This window comes from Andrena cerasifolii, chromosome 4, assembly GCF_050908995.1.
Source record: "Andrena cerasifolii isolate SP2316 chromosome 4, iyAndCera1_principal, whole genome shotgun sequence".
In the NCBI taxonomy this organism is placed as follows: Eukaryota; Metazoa; Arthropoda; class Insecta; order Hymenoptera; family Andrenidae; genus Andrena; species Andrena cerasifolii.
In genome coordinates, this window is record NC_135121.1 from 16,101,969 (window position 1) to 16,105,684 (window position 3,716).

Genomic DNA, 3,716 nt, shown 5'->3' on the forward strand with positions numbered 1-3,716 from the left:
ACGCAATTTTTATGTAGCCCCGAAGAGAGTGTACGTGGGCGAAACTTCCAGCCTGCTCGTGTACTTGTACAGCACTTACTCAACATGCAGTAATTCCCCAAGTTATTGAGACAGACAGATTTCCCTTATTTTATTTATTTATTTTTTTTTTTGGTCGAATCTGTCGAACGGTTTCCGTTTCATGTTTTTAGAAACCACCTGAGCTGTAGATATTTAATTGGCTCTCGAGATGCGATTGCATTAAAAGTTAATCCCTATTGATTCGTTACTTCGATCAATTTTAATCGTTTCCCTGTGTTAACGGTACTCGCGTCTGGTTAGTGGCTTTTTTAAAGGAACTTTATCTCTCGCGGAATGGAGAGTACTGAACATAAACGAAACAAGTAGCTAAATTTTTGTATTTCAGAAATGTGATTTTGCGAAGCTCTCGTTGATGATTGATGGTGCAATAAGTTTCAAATAATATAGATACAGTTATGGAGAATAATAATTTTATTGTAGAAGGCGTAGAAGTATCTGAAATAGTAGTTTAGCTCTATGCTGGCTGAAATATATTGTTCAGTACACTGCAGGCACATTATGAGTTACACTATCACGTTTGCAAATTGCAAATTCTGTTGAGAACATTGGAACCACTGGGAGTAGTATAACAAACTGCACTTTGTGCGTGCAGATCAATTTCTATTTTATATTATTTACGTAGGGATACATTGGTATGGTTGATACAACTGTTACATTGAATAATACTTCACAATGGATCATACTGATACATAAAGGTGTATGTGTATAAACACGGTCTCGTCTTTCAGTAGTGTAATATTTAACAAATACTTGCCCATGATAAACGATTCTGGTAAACCATCCTGATCGTCTAAGACGAAATTATCCTGTCCGTAAACGCCCTGAAACGTAAACAATATTTAAGAATAGGGGCTCTAACACGGTCATTTTGTTAAAAAAAATTAACGCAATTTTTTGTCAATCTGCAATAGATGTATAATAAACTTAGAGCATATAAACATGGAGGAAGCATGCAATGCGGGAAAATGTTGACGTTAGTAAAAGGAGAAAAATATACATAGGGGACACTCTTTCTAGCGTCAGGGGCGACAGATTTTTCTTTTATTAGAAAGAGAGAGGGTGTCCTCCATGTATATTTTTCTCTTTCTACCGCCGTCTACATTTTCGCCCATTGCATGCTTCCTCCATGTTTATATGCTCTAAGATAATAAATGCCATTAATAGAATTTTCTATTCAGTTCATTACTCAAAAGAAAAAAAGTACTAAATAAACCTACGACTTTCATACGTCCAAGGTGGCACCTGTCCTTAAAGGGGAAGATTGATGTCTAATTTGATAGGGGAAGACAATGCGTAACACGAAATTTTATTTGCTAATAGTGATCAAATTATTGTCTTCCAATTAATACACGTGAAAGTATCTCTTAAATAAAATACGTTAATGGTACTTGAATAGTTGTAGTTGCGCCATAGTTGCACCAAATATTTTGGATTGAAATGAACAATTATTCGGCTAATACTACCAAATATATAATAATAAATAATAATAAATAACCATAGGAATCAAGGATTGACATTTTACATTTTGTTAAATTTAATTGTTCACGTACCGGGATTGGTGGGCAATTGTTGGGACCCAGGTTGATTGCTTTTACTACGGGAGCTGCTATGTTATGAGGATCAGCCGTCAGTTCGCAAACGTCCGTTTCTACGTGAAGTCCAACATCGTTCGTGTATTCACCCATCTCGAGTCCGTTTACATTCGCTTGTAACTGCGATAAGAATATTCAATGGTTATTAACGCTCGCCAAAATATATATATATATATATATATATGTTTAGTACAATATTTATAGTAAAAAGTACAAGAATTACGTACTAGGACGCCTTCTGGAAACTTCTTAATGATTTCTAGATGCGCAGATAATGTAGTCCCGTATTCGCTGTCATCATTTACCCAGAACCGACATGAATCTGGTTTGATGTACTCATCGCTGCTGCGCAGACACTCGGCGTCGTCGAAAGTCACGTCAAGGTCTGCCTTATATCAATAACAGAAAATTAAAGTATTAAGAAATAATCGTGGGAACGTATTAGGAAGGTTAGGAACAAAGTGATAGTTCAAGTATGTACATGGAACTAGAAGATAGATTAAGTAGAATCGTCCGATATGTGGTCAGACGCAGGAAAATGCACTGCGGAGACGTTCAACGTTACATTTAAAATTGAGTCACAGTTGTACTAACAGTAAACGGAACATTTTAATATTAAAAGTGGCATTCGAAATACATTATTTTAAAAATTCTAATGTTTCCTTTTTGCAACAAGGGCCATTCCCCAAATTTCACAAAGAAAGTTGCTCGTGGTCTTGATACAATCTTGACCACTTATGGTCATTTTAATAATCCAACAATGTGTTATAAATGTATACATACACAAACATATAATACTATTTTTTTAAATATTGAGATGAATTTGGCATTACGTGCCTCCATTTATAAGAAATGTATTTAATCATACAGTGTGCCTCGCTCGAGGAAAAACCACCCCTAAAAATAGAAATTTCATATTTGACTAGCTTTTATAGATGTCAGATTCAAATATTTTGTAACTTTACTCCGTATTATTTCAATTTAAAAATCTGAACACTATTTTAAAGCCTCCAGTAGCTAGTAGAGAAAAGTTCTATAGCATTATTTTAGATTTTTAAATTTGTCACTCCTTACACTTGGCTGCTACTCGTTTTACAATAAATATCTTCCATTTCTTCACATTTTTTACTATCGATCACTGACTACAGGCATTTTCACACTCAAATCAGTGGTAGAGGAAAGTATCTCCTATTATTTTATGCTCACCTTTACCACGTAAAGTCGTAACAGACAGAACACGAAAATCAAAAACAAAATCTTGCACATTTTGATAGATGCACCAAGTATTCCGTTTCGACTTGTTCCCGGACAATACTGAACGCTTTTTCCGCGACTCGCCGCCATATCCCACAGTGAGATCACTGATTTTATCTGAAAATAATTGTCACCTATAGCCGCCGAGTGGACAATGAATTACTATTTAAGGGGCATAGGCATAATTATAGGAAACACGAAGATGAATTGACCTCGGATAGCTCAGTAAGTCAATCATGAATAATTGACTTTCATTGTTATCATACGAATATTATTAGTTATTATCGTTAATGATAATAATTCGTTATTACGAAATGATATTTGCGCTTCGTAAAAGATAATAAGAGAATACGTATATTATGGACACTCGTAACAGGTCCAAATTAAACACTGTACATGGAGCTTCTAAATTTAAAAAGAAGTATAATTCTCCTCGAGTGTAGCAAAAAATGAGAATAACACTAATAAATATTGTTCTCAGGTCTTTTTGCACAGCTGGTAATGATATAAAATTTAAAATAATCACCCTTGGTAAACTCTTACTATTATATAAAAAGTATTTCAATAATTTAGTCACAATAGTTTTATTAACAGTATCTTAAAGTAAAATTTACAAAACAAGAATTTGTGTATGATTTCCGAACTGTAAAAGCGACCTTCGTATCGAAAAGAATGTCAATCATAAAGTTCATCTCTCCATTAAAATAACAAAAGGATCAGAAATATTACATCTCGAGGGCATTTTCTTTAAACAAATTGGCAACCAGCGAAACGATGACTTAAACCCTC

At 34.3% G+C, this 3,716-nt stretch overlaps 1 protein-coding gene across 1 annotated transcript; it reads right to left on the minus strand.

Annotated features, from left to right (window-relative positions):
• Positions 1–666: 666 nt before the first annotated feature.
• On the minus strand, positions 667–3,025 carry LOC143367806 (uncharacterized). The gene is made up of 4 exons (XM_076809982.1): positions 2,880–3,025; positions 1,901–2,062; positions 1,632–1,793; positions 667–902 (listed from the first exon to the last, which is right to left on the minus strand). The coding sequence occupies exons 1-4, from the start codon at positions 3,015–3,017 to the stop codon at positions 759–761; spliced, it is 606 nt and encodes a 201-aa protein (XP_076666097.1). The 5' UTR covers positions 3,018–3,025; the 3' UTR covers positions 667–758.
• Between the last annotated feature and the right edge of the window lie 691 nt (positions 3,026–3,716).